The sequence below is a fragment of the Branchiostoma lanceolatum genome, chromosome 13 (genome assembly GCF_035083965.1).
Source record: "Branchiostoma lanceolatum isolate klBraLanc5 chromosome 13, klBraLanc5.hap2, whole genome shotgun sequence".
In the NCBI taxonomy this organism is placed as follows: domain Eukaryota; kingdom Metazoa; phylum Chordata; class Leptocardii; order Amphioxiformes; family Branchiostomatidae; genus Branchiostoma; species Branchiostoma lanceolatum.
The window spans coordinates 1,345,994-1,364,299 of NC_089734.1; the positions used below are offsets into that span (position 1 = coordinate 1,345,994).

General features: G+C 46.1%; 1 protein-coding gene across 1 annotated transcript; it reads left to right on the forward strand.

Annotated features, from left to right (window-relative positions):
• The first annotated feature begins 3,524 nt into the window (after positions 1-3,524).
• LOC136447036 (mucin-22-like) lies at positions 3,525-18,294 on the forward strand. The gene is made up of 4 exons (XM_066445709.1): positions 3,525-3,675; positions 7,423-7,512; positions 14,928-17,995; positions 18,094-18,294. The coding sequence occupies exons 1-4, from the start codon at positions 3,525-3,527 to the stop codon at positions 18,292-18,294; spliced, it is 3,510 nt and encodes a 1,169-aa protein (XP_066301806.1).
• The last annotated feature ends 12 nt before the right edge of the window (positions 18,295-18,306 follow it).

Below are 18,306 nucleotides of genomic sequence, written 5' to 3' on the forward strand. Positions count from 1 at the left end.
CTAGCTAAGGTCTTTGGTTGATTTCTTATTCTCTTCCGGTGATATTTCGGGTGGTGACTAGGGGTGGGTACCGGTACCGTGTACCGGTACAAAACCGGTATTTCTTATTGGACCGGTCCAAAAAAAACGGTCCGTAAAAAATCAGTGGACCGGCGTATGGACCGATTAGAAAATTCATAGTACCAGGCTACCAGCAGGCGACCACATAACTGGTCTAAGAAAATACAACAGCAGATTTAACGAGTCGTTTTCGAAGATGTTAGCTGTGAATCATATCTAGAAACACTTAAAGGATAAGTAAACAGACGGCGAGGAGAATATAGTTATAATTTTGACACAAAGTGCAAACCTAAGAAATTATATCGTTCCAGACATGACTTTTGGAAACTTTTACATGTGTCTCGCTCTCCAAAATATGATGTACTGCGACACTACTATAATCAGGTACAGGTACAGGTCCGGACCTGGACCTGACCTTCTGGACCTGGACCTGACCTGAATTTTATGTACCGGTACCCACCGCTAGTGGTGACGTATTCGAAAAGCCGGCGGTGCCGTGTATGAGAAAGCTTCAGTTGTGAGCCTCTAGCGTCAAACCTCTCCACGCAAAAGAACCCAACACACTTACCGAGAAGAGTAAGGGTTTACCCAGTGTGCTTAGCTAAATATGCGGCCTGTGGCGAAGCCGCATTGTACTACCACTAGCTAATAAAAAAATGAAATAAAAAGAAACAACACAATTTAGGATGACTGCTTTACCTAACCTTACCTTACCTTATTAAGTTGACTCTACTGGATTAGCTTAGCTTATCACTTTCGTCTACCATGTAATGTCATGTTTAACTATGTACTGTATTTATTTCACTGTGTATGTCACTTACATTAGTTAGGTTTACATGTATGTTAAACGACCTGTATCTAGCCCCTCGGGGCACGAATGTACAGTAAAGGTCTTCATTCATTACGCCTCACAACCACGCCTCAAAGAAGCCCGGTCAAGGCTATAGCTATTGTATACCTCCCCTCTCCCCTGTGAGATTCTGGGATGCGAGGCTAGCTCCCCTGTTGCGGCCTTCACTTTTGACCTGAATCCTCAGTGCGCGGACTGCGCTAGATCATTTCCATCTGGCGGGGGGAGTGCGGCATGTATATTTATACACACATAAACACCCGTGTAACGTTAACGCACTGTCGGCGCACAGCACAGACATCACAGGCGGAGGTAGCCGCAGTTTCCCCTGTGATTTCTCAAGCCGGTGTTTGATGTATTTCTGTGCGCTCGCTTCTTGGGAATCACTGAATACGTCTTAGCTTCAAGATTTGGATAAGAAATGGTTTGAAGAAACGTAGAAGAAGAGAAGCAGGCCGTTTTCGCCCTGCGGAAAAGGTCCGCTAGGAAAATCAGAACGTTTAGCTTCAAAATGGTTTCTATCGGCAGCAATTACGTAACAAAATGGACGTTTACCTGAAATCTCAGCCCCGCACAAGCCCGGCTTCTCCCCACCGCCCTTCCCTGGTGAAGCCTGCGGTGACCAGTCGCTGTGTGCCCCGAGGGCCGCTGTCCACCGCCCCGTGGCCGTGCCTAGAACGGTCCCAGCTCAGCCCGCTGTAGGATCCCCTTCCCTGGGCCCTACCACACCGCCTACGCTACACACGGCCCCATAGGTGCCGCACAAAACTGCCGGTTAATGTATCATCCGGCACACCTGGGCGGCCGTAAGGACGTCCCTACGTCACACCGCGTTAGATGGTGGTTCGCGCACGTTATGATTTGCGGTTGCTAATAGCGTAGTTACCGCTGGTGCGCCGCTAACAAACGTGTTATTTTCCCCTCCTTATCGTCCCAACCACCTGTCAATCAAGCGCCATTCCCGCCATTTGACTTCAAGAAATTTGAAACCTGAGCTTGAAACCTTAGATTTGGTTGCTAATGAAGCGCTGGTATGGATTAATGTCGAGGCACAGTTATGGATTAGCTGTATGTTAATTAGGAGCTTAATGGATAAACCTTACTAAGCCATTAAATCCGCTTTGGGGGCAGCTTACGGTTCAGGCACCGTCTCAAAATTTCGCACGCCTTCTTAAAAAGGCATCTTAACGTTTCATGTGTTATACATTTGGAACTTTCTACTTCAAACAGGTGTGCACAGAAATTGATGACGTAATGACATCCAGAGCACACATACCGCTGACGTACCTGTCATATGAAAGGATCAACAGATTTTTCTATATTGTTCGTCTATGAAAAAAAAAATTATACCTGTAACGTAATTCATTGTGAAGATTTTGAGAATTATTCATATACACAAATTGAAGCGCTTCCAACAAGCTTTCGATCACTCCTCTAATCCTTCCCAAACTACTATATTGATTTTTTACGTTATGGAAATGGCGTTTAGAATCTTTACAATGTTGATTACCGGTGAAATAAGGTGATTTTCCAACCTGATAAAACTATTCACTGATGTGAAAAAGACAACAACAAAAGTATTAGTTTTCAATTGCACGACACCGCCAGACTGACCCACACGTGTGGTTAAGCTAACACTGTTTAGTATAGCTATAGGTGACCCCACGAGCCTGTGTGTAACAAATTTGTTGCGTCACCGTGCTTTTCTTAGAAACACATGGTGTAGGCAAGAGCGCCTCTTGCGACATTCTGATGAACTGCAGTTAAGAAACAGGTAGTCCGGAAAGAATACTGTAAATGCAGAAATGTTCACAGCAGGGAGAAAATGGAGTGATCGCGGTGGTTTTGTGTTCGCGTTTAAAATAATAATAGCTCTATATAAAGTCACACAATGCAACGGCTTTTCGCGGTCAAGAGTTTACCCGAAAACCGCGAACATAAAACCACCGGTTGTACACGCATAATAGTGTTATTGAAACTTACTATGTGTAGGAATGACTAGAATTTGATTTTTTTTAAATTCAAGTTTCAAACCTCATAAATTGCTCTGGATGCCTTTGACTAGGTCACGTGTTGAGCAGGCAGGTGACAGACAGAAACATAAAGTAACGTACTAGTATTTTGAAACTGCATGACGTCCAGATAACTTCTACACAACGACCTTTGCAAAACAAAAGAAAACAAAACAAAACCGTGCGAATTTTCCTAGCGGCTCTGTGACAGAAGAGTTCTGTTATCATTTTTGTTAAGGTATGTTGGCACGTCAGGTAATGTTTTCCACTATTGATAATACCTGTGTACCTGACACACACCAGGTGTTACCTACGTCACGTGTGCAGCAGACAGGTGAGAAACAGACTCACCTGTGTGACGTCATAAGGGAGTCCCCTGTCCTGCCGCCAGTGACCCAGTATAAGGCCGCATGCCTCCCCTCTCCAAGCTGTTGTCTGTAAACAGGGATAAGGCTACTCTCCTAGCAGAGGAGGGGTTCCGGTATGTTTTTCACGTGTCTTCATGTGTTTTTGTCAGGCTTTCTACTCTGTCATTTTTTTTTTGGTAAAAAAAAAAAGAAGACAAAAACGCCGACAAAAACGCCTAAAAAAACGTCAAAAACATGCCGGAACCCCTCCTCTGCTTGGAGAGGAGGATAAGGCCGCATGCCTTCCCTCTCCACGCTGTTGTCTGTAAACAGGATATCTGCATGGGGATGAGACCAAGACGTCACCGAAAGGTCATCTTTGAGGCAATCTGCGTATCGGATGGCTGTAAGGTCGTAGAGTGGAACTCGTTACCACCAAGTACTGTGGGAGCATCCTCCCTAACAATACAACCGTGTCAAATTGGTCTCAAGCCCGTTGAATCCTAGCCTCCAACAGGACCTCTTACGGGCGTATGAATCGTAGAATTCGGCAGAAAAAGGAATGATTAGCCAGTAGAGTCAGTCCACAGTGAAGATCACATTTCGCCTAACGGAGCCTGCAAGTGAAACCCTGGCGTAGTTAGTCTGGTAGAGACTAGTTCAATCCGAACGCCTGCCCGCTGTCTTTTATTGTGTAGTCTGTGGGTTGGGAAGCGGTGGGTGTGGTTGTGAGTGTGTGGGGTGGGGGGAGCGGGTGCAGGTGCAGGAGGACCCCCCCCCCCAAAAAAAAGAACGTGTGTTAACTCGGAGGTTGCCAAGGTAACGTCACGATCACACACGGTACTGTCGTACATAGAGGGGTTATGTCAACGAAGGTGTCACGTGGAGTATCGGGTTAAATTGTCTCTTAAGTTGTCGTTGTTTATCGCGCCTGCTATTGACACAGTAACAAGACAGGTGGTTTTCATCCGTTTCAGGCTGTTACCACGAAAAGCTTCTAGTATGGCGGGTTCTTTAACGTGCACGAAGTGTGTCTTTCCCTAAACAAATGAACTCCGACGTAGCGCCAGTTTTCAGGGACTCTATCAATACAAACAGCTTCTGTCACAGAAGAGGAATTCTTGTAGACCACTGTGCGTTACCTGATCGGTACACAACCAGGGGTGATATCCTTCGGACGATTTATTTTGTCTCAGGATTGACGTCCGACTAGTGCATCATTTATCACTTTTGACCCGACTAGTGAATTTCAGAGTTTGAATAGACTTTACCAGAATTCAAACCTGCATTCAACCTTGCAATTGTGTCCCAGAAGCGGAATTCTTGTGGACCACTGTGTGTAACAGGATCTGTAGCATACAACAAGGGTCATATCCGTCGGACAATTTATTTTGTATCACTTATATTTATTTTGTCGCGGGATTGACGTCCGCTCTTAAGGACGTTAACCCCGACCGGTGGGTCACTTTCAGAGTTCGAAAATACAAAGGCTTCGCTGAGGTTAACGTTCGTAACCTTACAGCTGTGTCCAAGATTTGAGTTCCTCTAGACCACTACGCGTCACCCAATCCGTCACACACAACCTCCGTCAGTGTCCGTCGGACGATATATTTTGTCTCAGAATTGACGTCCGCTCTTAAGGACTTTAACCCGTGGGATGACTTTCAGAGTTCGAAAATCCGAATTCTTCGTCGGAATCCAAACCCGTAAGCTTGCAACTGTGTCCCAGGCCAGGATTTGAATTCCTCTAGACCACTACGCGTCACCCAGTCCGTCACACACAACAAGGGCTCATATCCGTCGGATGATTTAGTTTGTTTCAGAATTGACGTCCGCTCTTAAGGAATTTAACCCCTACCGTTGGGATGACTTTCATATCTCGAAAACTTCCGAAGGCTTCGCTGGGATTCAAACCCGTAACTTGCAACTCAGAAGTGGAATCCCTCTAGACCTCTGCGCGTTACCTGTTCAGCACACAACAAGCTAGCAGCCCTTAGAGGGAGAGGGGGTGAGGTGGGGTCACATTTGTGTGTCTATGGTGTCCGTATCGGAGTGCCATATTGGTATTTTTGGGCTTAGGTAACGTTTCTCACCACCAACGAACAAAGGGTGCCGTTAATGACCCTTAATCTGTTGCCCTGAACATACCGTATGACGAATCCAGTGACCTGTCTCTGACCTGTACCTATTGTTAGTCAGCACCGTCCCCAACTGTCACACGGTGTCACATGCTAACACGTCACAATAACCCGCCTGTGGGTTCATGTGGCGTAACGGCAGGGTTCGACTAGGAACCAAGAGGTCCCGAGTTCGAATCCCCCTGACGCCACCGATGTTGTGCCCTTGGAAAGGCACTTTACACGACTTTCCTTACTGCGCCCAGGTGTATAAAAATAAAAATGGGTATGTTGTTATCTGTACGTGGCACTGTTAATATAAGTTATACAAACTTGAGTGCAGTGCCACATCGTCCATGTCTGTCAAAAACCGAAGTAAAAATAATAAAAAATAACCCTCCTTAATCCTCCACTTACGTCACCCAAATGCCAGGTGAACACGAGACAGGTAGTTTTAGATCCTTCTCGGAACAGAAGGTTGTTTCTTGCCTTATGCATCGGTATAATGATTATCCGCCCATATTGCTAGCCAGCACCGTCCCCAACTGTCACACTGCGGTCACGCCGAGAGTTCACAATAACCCGCCTTAATCCTCCACTTACGTCAGACAAAGGCCAGGTGAACACGAGACGGGTAGTCTTGGATCCTTCTCGGAACAGAAGGTGGTTTCTTGCCTTAGTCATTGCTATAATAATTATCCGCCCATATTGTTAGTCAGCACTGTCCCGTCCCCAACTTTCCCGGTTCACTAACCCCAGGATAGGATATGAGAGAGAGCTTGATAAACATGTTGGAAGGGGTGCATATTTCACTTCGGATGGTGACATAAGTCGGCGAACTCTTGTAATTGTATGATGGAGCTTCTTACGTAAGCCTCAAACATCAAACCTCTACACATAGAAAATTCCAACTTGTCAAGAAGAGCTAAGCTATAAAAGCGAACCGAAGCGAAGCCGCATTGCAATATCAGCTACCGAGAAAGCGCTACGCTTCGTCTCAGTTCGACTGAAGCCGAAGAAGAAGATTGACGCGTGGCGTACGGGACTTGGCCCTAATTATAGACCGGCCATATTGTTAGTCAGCACGGTCCCTAACTGTCACATGGCGGTCACGCCAACAGGTCACAATAACCCGACTTAATCCTCGAATTACGTCAGACAAAGGGCAGGTGAACGCGAGACAGGTGGTTTTGCGCGGAGCTCGGATTAGAACGTTGTTTTTTTAACGTTATTTCCGGGTTCACTGACCTCAGAATAGGACATGAGAGATAAGTAGGACCGCTAGTTATTTCAGGGAATAATTCAATATTATAAGCTCCAAGTAGATGTTGGCGTGAGAAGCCGTGACATTTTCTGTCCGGGTCCGGCTTTACTGACAGCGAAACCCAGCAGGTTGAAAACGTAATGATTTTTCACCTAAACATCTGCTTGGAAATAGAAGTCGTCTTTGGTATGTTGTTTTGTGTCAACAACTGTAATACGTTAAGTGGCCCCAGTGCCCGGATAGGAATCTTTCCTTTAGGCATATCACCTTTTCCTTGAGACAAGACCCATCGAAAATCCAACCTACATGTAACTGGTCTCACCATTACAGCTCTAAAGAAAGTTGACCAAGGAATGAAAATGAGAGACGCTGGCAGATGTAAACGTCTCAGGTTAAAGTCGCGAGTGAAATTAAGATGTAGCGAAGAAAAGGTGTCATGATGCAACTCTTGGGTTTAGTAAAGATACAAAACGAGATTTGTCTCAAAACCGATGAAGTATCAAAAACATTAGCATGAAAGCTCATCTGAGTTGGTAAAGTACATAATGACAAATAAACAAATAGCGGATAAAGACCGAGTGATCCTATTGAAAATTCCGGTGAGTGAAAGTTACTGAGTTGGAGAACAGTCTATTTCTCATTAAGTATCAGAACAGTTTGCCTGTCTGTTCGTGTATGTGTGCACGCGTGCTTGTGTAGAGAGATAGGTTCGCTAATGAGGAGAACACAAAACACTTCCCATGAGTCAACTCGGAGTTTTGCCAACGGTGAGGTTGCCATGGTAACGTCACGATCCCTGACGAAAATGACGTCATTAATGCGGTTACGTTAACAAGAAGCGATTCACCAAGTTCGACAAGATGTATCGGGTTACAAATTACATGGTGTTAAGTTGGTTTGTTTTTCAAGTTGTCATGGTAACGTTTGCGGGAACGAAGTTATTTTTCACTGTGACCCATATTAGTGCAGCTTAGTTATCGAGACAAAATAACGTTTTTTCGGTCGCAAACTTTACCTAAACCCCCCCAAAAAATATGCAACTCATACGGACTTGAATGAGGGCCTGCATGCCCCTTTTACGTAGAGCGTAACCGGCCGTTTTAATTTTACGTAGAGCGTTGCCGACCACTCCATAATTTAGCGTAGAGCGTAGGGAGGCTTTTTTAATTTAGCGTAGAGCGTAGGGAGGCTTTCTGAATTTAGCGTATTACGTAGCCGGCCCTCCAAATTTAGCGTAGAGCGTTGTCGGGACCCCCCCCCCCCCCCCCCATGCAGGCCCTCTTGAATATACGCACAAGTGTGAAGGGGCCCTACCATTACTCAGCGTTTCCAGCCGTACCGGGTGGTACTTAGCTCTCTAATCTGTCATGTCCTATTCTGGGGTTAGTGCACCAGGTCACACACCCGGAAATAACGCAGGAAACAACATTCTTTTCCGAGAAGGACACACTCACTACCCGTCTCATGTTCACCTGGCCTTTGTGTGACGTAAGTTGAGGATCAAGTCGGCTTATTGTGACCCTCTAGGCGTGACCGCCGTGTGACTGCTAGCGACGGGACAGTGCTGACTAGAATAAGGAACAGGTTTGAGGGACGTCATACTCAATTTGCTCACTCTGTATAATCGAATCGGTGGCTGGAGCAAATAAAGTGCTATCGAGGACAATCTTCTTTGATTCACATTATTTATGTAGCTACCCACATATCAAATATCATCATAATTCATCCATACGTTCTTGAGTTACGGTTGACTACAAAAAGCCGTAAATACAGGCAGGCAGACAGACAGACAGAATGACACACACACACAGACACACCCAAAACAATATCCCCATTTTTCATGGAGATAACAAAACACGCACTCGCCAGGTAAAAACATAGCACCCTGTACGCAGGTAAGGCGACAAATGTCTGCCCGTTAAGTGGGCATGTCTTCCTGCCATGTTTCCAAACACGCCTGACATTTTGCCCCCCCCCCCCCTCGATGTCTGGATCTGGGACTGAGATACAATCGTATGCATGGACACGTAATGGAGGGGTTATTGTGTGTGTGGGGGTGGGGGGGGGGGTCCTTGGGGTGTGTGATGCGTTCAACTGGATCGTTTGGCGGTGCGATAGCCTCCCATCCGCCAGGCCTTCTGAAGGGGTTATGGATAGCCTCCACAAGGACTTCCTAACAATTTATGGATTGTAGAATAACTCGGTTTGTGCACTTTCTCTTTATTGTCGGTCTTTATTTCTTTGAAGAAATTCTAACAGTTATTCTTTATTTATATCAACCCACTGACGTCTTACTAGTTTTCGTGCCCCGAGATAATTCATGCGCTGTTAGAGGCACACTCCACCATACTATAACAGAACCTCGCGTTCACTTAGCCCCATGTACTTTATTTATACAGCGGGTTATCGTACAGGTGTGTTCAGGTGTGTAGTGCCGTTGTTACTCCACTTACGCCAGAACGTCGACATAACATAAGCGTTTGAGGTCGTGTTCGCGTATCTAAGGTTAATATCTCGCATATAGGTTCATTCAGTTGTGTTCAAAAACAAATCTTATGCAACGGCCGTTACTCCGATGCAACGTTGACCAAAGAGAACAAAAGAGATTCGGCAGTTATAATAGGTTTAGATAGCAGGCTAATTGCCGTACACGCATTACGTTCTGTCGGCTACCGAAGTGCTGTCAAAGAGATCCATTTACTTTATTTACACAGCGGGTTATCGTACAGGTGTGTTCAGGTGTGTAGGGTCATTGTTACTCCACTTACACCAAGAAATACACGAAATACCTGCACGGAAAGGCTCAGGTGACCTCAAGGTCAAACCATGGTTCGGCGAAAACGGGTAGTCTGCATGACAAAGCGTGTCCGACCCAAACTCTCTGACTAGGCCAGGCATAGTTCACGTCTAATATGTACTTACACATATTCAGTGCCTTTAAGTCTGCTTTTGTAGTAAACTTTGGTAAATTGAAAAAAATGAAATATTTTGAAACACCGCGTCCTTGCCTCGTGTTAGTTGAAATAAACCCGTGTGTTTTGTGAATGCGAAGTCTGGTAGAGACTACTAAGTATCCCCTTGTGCTGAAGCATGAGGCTTGTACGAGGCTACCCCTATGTGCTGTAGCTTGTAGCCACCGCGAAGGCTTAAAGAGACTACCCCAAACGTTTGTAGCCACTACGAAGCCTGATAGCGACTATCCCATGAACTGTACGCGGTAGCCATCGTGAAGGCCTTACTATACTACCTTAACGTTTCTAGACACCACGAAGCCCGTAAATACTATTACCGTAAGCTGTAGCTTGTAGCCACCACGAAGCCCGATAAAGACTATTCCCGTAAGCTGTTGCTAGTAGCCACCACGAAGCCCGATAAAGACTATTCCCGCGAGGCGTAGTCTGTGGCCACCATGAAGCATGTACAAGGCTACCCCCGTGCACCTTGTTATCTTGTTAACATATCCCTTACCTCCCCAGTGTCACGGTCCCTAACCCCCCAGTATGGGAACCCCACTGCGACTGCGCGCGCCAACGCCCAAATTCAACTTTACAAGTCCGGGGTGGCAACGTTTGGCGTGATTTCACCCCGAGCCAGTTTGGTCACTTCTGCCTCTTATTGAAGAGCTAACGCCAGTCGGGTTACTCGCAACGTTTGTGTCTTAAAGGGAAAGCTCGGATATAAAAGGAGTCGAACAGGTATTAAGTGCTACACGGGGTTAGAGCGAGGGTCTTGCGCAACCCTAGAGTTAAGGTGTCGGCCGTGGCAGTGAAGCGTCCCGTGCGAGGGTACACCTGCGGACGCTACAGGTGAGGACAGGTGGGCACAGGTAAGTCCTTTTCTCAGTCATAGACGGACGTAAGGTAACGTTAAGTACTTCAGTTGTTACCTTCCCCAATAAGGTTACTATTTCAGGTGTGTGTGTCTGTCTGTGTGTCTGTGTGTGTGTGAACACGATAACTAAAGAATGCCAGGGTAGATTGGTCATATTTGGTATTCTGGTAGGTCTTGATGAGACCTCAAAACTTTGAGATTTTGAGCCCTCTAGCGGCTTGCTACGGTACTGTAGCGAAACCTCCAGTTTTGATATTTCATAATGCGCTTGGACTAATGTTTGGACAAAAGTAGATCTATCTGTTCTCGTAATTTGCATTTTTCTACGAAGAGAGGTAAATTTGATCCTATGCATTAGTGTAAGGAAGTAGTCCATGTATGTATGTTTATTTGTTCAGTTGATCGGTTTCTCGGCTTATTGTTACAATAACTTGGTACTGAGGTCATTGTATCAGGAAGCTAGAGTAACGGTTTGTAGGAAACTTGAACTGAAAACTACGAACGAGAAACGAGGGGAGGGAACTAGCCACTACCAGGCTCCGCGGATCGCTGGGAAAATAGTAGAAATTGGCCAAATAGAGTGAATTGTATGAAGGGAGTCGGCTACGGAGACAGGGTACAAACTGCGCCTGCGAATTACACTCTACATGGCCAAAGTCCCCCGGCAAATGTTCTCCCCATAGCCGGCGCGGTTAGTCTGGTAGAGACTAGGAGCGAACAATGGGGGTCTTGTGGTAGTGTTGGTTTATTTCCGTGTAGGGTTGCTACTGTGGATAGCTTTAACATAAAAGCACGATCAGATTCGTCGTAGGCCGTCGTGCTGTAAAATTGTCAACCAGGTTGTGACAGAGGGGTCTAAGAAAGCCTTTTCCGTCACAAGACAGTGGAATTTTGTACGACTATCTCAAGAATGCCCTCAGTTTGCGAAAGTATGACGCATGTGTCCGGGCCCTAAGTCTATTCCGATTCAAAACTAGCCCATCAATTATAGCTACTCTTCCGATGATCGCTACATTTGTGTCCGTTACATGTTTGTTTGTTACATGCCTTGATGTATACAGCATGGTACAAACACAAGTTTACAAACTGAAAGTTTACACCGATTTAAAATTGGCCAAAAATTATAGCTAGTACAGTTCGTATAGTTGCTACTTTTGGTCCGTTACATGTTTGTTTGTCACATGCCAGGACGTGTCCAAATTCCAAAACACAAGGGTACGAACGCAAGAAGTTCATGGTCTGACTGCAGTATAAGCAAATCCGAGGATGTTTATTCAGTGTTGTTACCTTAGTTCGGGTCAAAACATACTTTTCTGTTGAGAATTCAGGTAGTCACGTCAATACTCTGAAACTCATTGTCAGCGGACATGATAAACAAATAATGCAGTAATTCAGAAATTTCGCCCGCGGCACATCAAAACACGACACCTGTCTAAGATATGCAGGTGCGAGAGGTTACCTTCGGATGTTTGGGCAGGTTCAAATTACTTCTCTGATTGACAACACCTGAATAACGTTAGTTAAAATAAGTTATAAAAACGTTAGTGCACTGCCAAATTGTCACTGTCTGGGTCTGGAAAAAATCCAAGGAAACACGAAAGATTTAGAAACTCTAAAACAAACTTGCGACAAGTCAAAGTGGCGTCGCGGTGGCGCAGCGGCAGGGTGTTTGGCCCTGAACCCAAACGTCCCCTGTTCAAATCCGGGTTCTCTTGTCCCACTGACGCTGTGCCCTTGGCACTTTACACGACTTTCCTTACTTTACTCAGGTAAAAATGAGTACCTAGCTTCGGACGTCCTCGGATAAGACGTTAAATAGAGAGCCACACCTCGAGCACGTTAAAGAACCCACTACACCTTTCGAAAAGAGTAGGGGTCCTACCCCGTGTGAGTGGATCAAATCAATCTGTCCGGATATGCAGCTTGTACTTATTAGTACAAACCTGGCGTGTTACGCCATGCGGCGCTTTACCTGGTATTATATGCAATACAAACAGAGTTCCAAATGTGACTCTGCGCCGTTGCCCTAGGCAGGTAAGGGGAACACAAACAAGGGCGTGGTTCCGGTGACTGCAAAACACGTTAAAGAAAAAGAGTATAGGGGTCCTTCCCGGTGTGAGTGCATCACATATATCTGTCCGGATATGCAGCTTGTACTCTTCAGTACAAACCTGGTGTTACGCCATGCGGCGGACTTCTTGGTACTATATGCAATACAAACAGGGGCGTGGTTCCGGTGCCTGCAAAAGCACGTTCCACTCGACCCTGGCCCGCTCAGTTTAGCTTCGTGCAAGGCGGCACTGACAGGTGAAGTCGTGGTGGCGCAGTGGCATGGTATTTGGCGTCTCCTTATCGAAAAGAGTATACAGAGGTCCTTCCCGGTTTGAGTGGATCAAAACTTAAAGTCTGATCCGGATTATATTTAAAAAGTATGAGTGTAAACGCCTTCAGTATCGCAAATGTAGGAAAATTTTAAGCCCATTACAAAAAAAGAACAAAACAAAAGGTCTAATGTGTATTTATATACGTATAGCTATATTGCTAATACGATGATACTCTAGGGAGGGTGTACAATTGTACCTCGAAAGCGCCTCGATTACCCTCTCTACGTGCGTGACGGTACATGCACTAGCCGGTGTTTACACAATCTCTCGCTGACTGGAGTTAATGGGGCGGTAACCGTCGGGACGGCCGCTAGGAGCGCTATTAATTCAGTCTAGTACATGCACTACTACTAGGTTCAAGCTGTACTGACAGTCTCTGTGCTGTAATTCTGTGCGGGTAAAGAAACACGGACAAAGACAAGTTCCACTCGACAGTAGTCCGTTCAGTTTAGCTTCGTGCGTGATGGCACTGATAGAAAGCGCAGATAGGCTTCCAGGTGTGACGGCATGTTGTTTATTTACAGTGATGCTAATATATGACAATGTCAACGCCCATTATAAGCACTACAGTTACAGGGAGACAGACAAACATTCCGAACATTTGTACGTGTATACATCATCATGTATACGCCTCTTGGTGTGAATACGTATATTACTGTTTTATATGAGACTAAGCCCTAGAAACAGCGAACCGTTCTGAAACCGACAGTGGTCGGTTCGTCTCATCTTTATGCATGTTGGTTTTGATAGAAATAGTGTGTAGTGAAAAACTGGTTTAATTTTGAGTGTAGAAACAAGTTGTTCCCTTCACAGTGACATAAAAGTATGATGAGGTCATTACAAAATACAGCTAGCATGTACATGAACTTGTCTTGACATAAGTGCATTGATATGTATACATATACTCCCTTGTTGTTTCTCTTTTGTGACGCAAATATCGGACAATGTTAAGCCCATTTAGAAACTATAGACTAACACGTGTGCATTTTCTAGCATGCACGATTCTTGACATGAATATGTTGCTAAAATCTATGACACTATAAAGATGACGCGGTATGTGTAAACCAGCGGTGGCCCGGTTACGTTAGCTTCGTGCGTTCAGTATGCTGGCAATGCTGTGTAGGTAATGGTGATCGCCTTCCACGTAAGGTTGAGTGTAAACACGTCTGTTTGTGTCGCATAGCCGACGGACCGCCTCAAGGCGCAACACGCCAGGTTTGTACTTAGTAGCGTTACGTACAAGCTGCGTAAGACCAGGCTGTAAAGTTTTATCCGCTCACACTGGGTAGGATCCTTTACAAAAATGTGGTGAAATGTTCACAATGTCATAGGCGACGCAACAGTGAGAGACTATGCTTATTGAAGAGCCAAATCTGTTTTAGTCGTGACAGAGAATACAGACACTATGTACAGTATTAACAGCTTCATTGCACTTGGAAAATTAACAGTAGACCACGACTTCACGTATTGTCCTAAGGTCTAGACTGCGACTCCTTAGCGTGCATGTCGGTTGAGCGACAAGATGTGGCAGAATTAAACTCCCGAACTCTCAGATCCAGAGGCAGCGTCACTTACAACTGGAATCCGCAAAAAAGCCTCTAAAATAGATTTTTTTCTTTCAGAACACATAGGAGTCATCACTGCGCGTGAGATTCGTGTCGGCCAGTGGAGCGTCACCAATAGACAGCATGGCTCCAAGTAACAGTCTGACAGTTGTACTGCTGCTGGTCTCTGCACTGCTGAAACCGGGTAATTTAATATTACATCCTCAAATTCAAGCAGCGAGCAATTTTATATGTGATATGCATCTGCAAGAGTTTAAACCTTACTCCAATCTTTATATTTTGCGCAATTTCTTACTGTTTTCCTATAACTATTTAAACAATTCCTTTCCATGTACAAAAGGTATATATTTTCTAATATGCGATACGTTTAGTCTTTTGTTGGCAGTTATTTCATTCAATATCACAGCAAATAGGGCAACACAGTTTAGTGATATGTAGAACATAGGCAAAGATATATATATGCACCATATTAACACAATGAAATAATATGACAGCAGTACCGACCACAGCAGCCACTACAGCAGCGGCTACCAATCCGACCAGCACTGCAGCTCCGACTACAACAGCGGGTATCACTACAGAAATGGCTACAACAGCGACCACCACTACAGCATCGATGGCTACAGCGGATAACACTACAGAAATGACTACAACAGCGACCACCACTACAGCACCGATGGCTACAGCGGATAACACTACAGAAATGACTACAACAGCGACCACCACTACAGCATCGATGGCTACAGCGGATAACACTACAGAAATTACTACAACAGCGACCACCTCTACAGCACCGATGGCTACAGCGGATAGCACTACAGAAATGACTACAACAGCGACCAGCACGACAGCATCGATGGCTACAGCGGATAACACTACAGAAATGGCTACAACAGCGACCACCGCTACAGCACCGATGACAACAGCGGATAACATTACAGAAATGACTACAACAGCGACCACCACTACAGCATCGATGGCTACAGCGGATAACACTACAGAAATGACTACAACAGCGACCAGCACTACAGCATCGATGACAACAGCGACCAGCACTACAGCACCGATGACAACAGCGGGTAGCACTACAGAAATGGCTACAACAGCGACCACCACTACAGCATCGATGGCTACAGCGGATAACACTACAGAAATGACTACAACAGCGACCAGCACTACAGCATCGATGACAACAGCGACCACCACTACAGCACCGATGGCTACAGCGGATAACACTACAGAAATGACTACAACAGCGACCACCACTACAGCATCGATGGCTACAGCGGATAACACTACAGAAATTACTACAACAGCGACCAGCACTACAGCATCGATGGCTACAGCGGATAACACTACAGAAATGGCTACAACAGCGACCACCACTACAGCACCGATGGCTACAGCGGAAAGCACTACAGAAATGACTACAACAGCGACCACCACTACAGCATCGATGGCTACAGCGGATAACACTACAGAAATTACTACAACAGCGACCAGCACTACAGCATCGATGGCTACAGCGGATAACACTACAGAAATGACTACAACAGCGACCACCACTACAGCACCGATGGCTAGAGCGGATAACACTACAGAAATGACTACAACAGCGACCACCACTACAGCACCGATGGCTACAGCGGATAACACTACAGAAATTACTACAACAGCGACCACCACTACAGCACCGATGGCTACAGCGAATAACACTACAGAAATTACTACAACAGCGACCACCACTACAGCATCGATGGCTACAGCGGATAACACTACAGAAATGACTACAACAGCGACCACCACTACAGCACCGAAGGCTACAGCGGATAACACTACAGAAATGACTACAACAGCGGGTATCACTACAGAAATGACTACAACAGCGACCACCACTACAGCACCGATGGCTACAGCGGATAGCACTACAGAAATGACTACAACAGCGACCAGCACTACAGCATCGATGGCTACAGCGGATAACACTACAGAAATGGCTACAACAGCGACCACCACTACAGCACCGATGACAACAGCGGATAACATTACAGAAATGACTACAACAGCGACCACCACTACAGCATCGATGGCTACAGCGGATAACACTACAGAAATGACTACAACAGCGACCACCACTACAGCACCGATGGCTACAGCGGATAACACTACAGAAATTACTACAACAGCGACCACCACTACAGCACCGATGGCTACAGCGGATAGCACTACAGAAATGACTACAACAGCGACCAGCACTACAGCACCGATGGCTACAGCGGATAACACTACAGAAATGACTACAACAGCGACCAGCACGACAGCATCGATGGCTACAGCGGATAACACTACAGAAATGGCTACAACAGCGACCACCACTACAGCATCGATGGCTACAGCGGATAACACTACAGAAATGACTACAACAGCGACCAGCACTACAGCATCGATGACAACAGCGACCAGCACTACAGCACCGATGACAACAGCGGGTAGCACTACAGAAATGACTACAACAGCGACAACCACTACAGCATCGATGGCTACAGCGGATTACACTACAGAAATGACTACAACAGCGACCAGCACTACAGCATCGATGACAACAGCGACCAGCACTACAGCACCGATCACAACAGCGGGTAGCACTACAGAAATGGCTACAACAGCGACCACCACTACAGCATCGATGGCTACAGCGGATAACACTACAGAAATTACTACAACAGCGACCACCACTACAGCACCGATGGCTACAGCGAATAACACTACAGAAATTACTACAACAGCGACCACCACTACAGCATCGATGGCTACAGCGGATAACACTACAGAAATGACTACAACAGCGACCACCACTACAGCCCCGATGGCTACAGCGGATAACACTACAGAAATGATTACAACAGCGGGTATCACCTCAGAAATGACTACAACAGCGACCACCACTACAGCACCGATGGCTACAGCGGATAGCACTACAGAAATGACTACAACAGCGACCAGCACTACAGCATCGATGGCTACAGCGGATAACACTACAGAAATGGCTACAACAGCGACCACCACTACAGCACCGATGACAACAGCGGATAACATTACAGAAATGACTACAACAGCGACCACCACTACAGCATCGATGGCTACAGCGGATAACACTACAGAAATGACTACAACAGCGACCACCACTACAGCACCGATGGCTACAGCGGATAACACTACAGAAATGACTACAACAGCGACCAGCACTACAGCATCGATGGCTACAGCGGATAACACTACAGAAATGGCTACAACAGCGACCACCACTATAGCATCGATGGCTACAGCGGATAACACTACAGAAATGACTACAACAGCGACCAGCACTACAGCATCGATGACAACAGCGACCAGCACTATAGCACCGATGACAACAGCGGGTAGCACTACAGAAATGACTACAACAGCGACCACCACTACAGCATCGATGGCTACAGCGGATTACACTACAGAAATGACTACAACAGCGACCAGCACTACAGCATCGATGACAACAGCGACCAGCACTACAGCACCGATGACAACAGCGGGTAGCACTACAGAAATGGCTACAACAGCGACCACCACTACAGCATCGATGGCTACAGCGGATAACACTACAGATATGGCTACAACAGCGACCAGCACTACAGCATCGATGACAACAGCGGGCACTACAGATATGGCTACAACAGCGACCAGCACTACAGCACCGATGGCTACAGCGGGCACTACAGATATGGCTACAACAGCGACGAGCACTACAGTATCGATGACAACAGCGGGCACTACAGATATGGCTACAACAGCGACCAGCACTACAGCATCGATGGCTACAGCGGATAACACTTCAGAAAT

What these genes read in the sequence shown, in the direction of transcription:
- LOC136447036 (XM_066445709.1), top strand. Translation starts at nt 3,525, where the DNA reads ATGCCGGAACCCCTCCTCTGCTTGGAGAGGAGGATAAGGCCGCATGCC. An exon ending in TTCACCAAGTTCGACAAGAT is followed by an intron (nt 7,513 to 14,927) that starts GTATCGGGTTAC and finishes ATATGACAGCAG; the next exon opens with TACCGACCACAGCAGCCACT. An exon ending in CTACAGCACCGATGACAACA is followed by an intron (nt 17,996 to 18,093) that starts GCGGGTAGCACT and finishes AACAGCGACCAG; the next exon opens with CACTACAGCATCGATGACAA.